Here is a 798-nt window from a genome sequence, read left to right as displayed (position 1 = left end):
GGAGGTGGGTCCACCGAGTTTGTCGTTGGGAAGGGAGGGAATGTCGTTTTTGCGCGTTCTTTGAATCTGGGTCATGTCAGTTTGAGCCAGAGAGGGTTTGGACAAAGTGAAATGAGAGAGTATGTTAGGTCGGTTATGGAGGAATCTGGGTTGGTTGAGGATGTTAAAGGGTTTGGTTTTGAAGTTGTTGTTGGGTCTTCTGGTACTATACAGGCTTTAGAGAAGGCGGTTTTTGATGGATATGGTGATAATGTGGGGAATAATGTTTTTGGGGTTGGTAAGAGGGATTGGAGGTTGAGTAGAGGGGAGTTGAGAGCTGTTGTGGAGAGGCTGTGTGGTGAGGGGGAGGAAGAGAGTGAGAGGAGGGAGCGGTTTTTCAAGAGGCGGTCGGAGTTTATTGTGGCGGGGGCAGTGTTGTTGGAGGAGATATTTGAGGCGCTTGGTGTTGAGGAGATGGAGGTTTCCGGGTTTGCGTTGGCTGAGGGCGTTGTCGCGGAGATTTTGAGTAAGGCTTGTGAGAGTTGTGATTTGAATGCCAATGCTAGGTGGAGGTCTGTTGTGCGGTTGGCGACGAGGTTTGATGGGAAGAAGAGGATGGTGGCTGCTGCACAATGTGCCGCCATTTCAAAGGTGTGTAGTGGTTTTGGGTCTTAATTAGTTGAATGCTTGAGCTTTGTTAAATGTAAGTGCAACTCTATGCATCATGGTTAGCAGCACTAGTAATCATTACCAAACCAATCAACATGAGATTGAAGGACTATTAGATGATTTCTGACCGATTGGAAAACCGTTGGTATT

At 47.4% G+C, this 798-nt stretch overlaps 1 protein-coding gene across 1 annotated transcript; it reads left to right on the top strand.

Annotated features, from left to right (window-relative positions):
- Positions 1-3: 3 nt before the first annotated feature.
- Positions 4-792, top strand: LOC112094890 (guanosine-5'-triphosphate,3'-diphosphate pyrophosphatase-like; the record flags this gene model as incomplete). Its single annotated transcript, XM_024176597.1, has 1 exon — positions 4-792. A coding segment is annotated over one exon (651 nt), but the record flags the coding sequence as incomplete, so codon positions are not given.
- Positions 793-798: the final 6 nt, after the last annotated feature.

The sequence above is a fragment of the Morus notabilis genome, unplaced genomic scaffold (assembly GCF_000414095.1).
Source record: "Morus notabilis unplaced genomic scaffold, ASM41409v2 C11316562, whole genome shotgun sequence".
Taxonomy (NCBI): domain Eukaryota; kingdom Viridiplantae; phylum Streptophyta; class Magnoliopsida; order Rosales; family Moraceae; genus Morus; species Morus notabilis.
The sequence above is the reverse complement of the archived record's forward strand: the minus strand, read 5'-3'. Positions and strand labels throughout refer to the sequence as shown.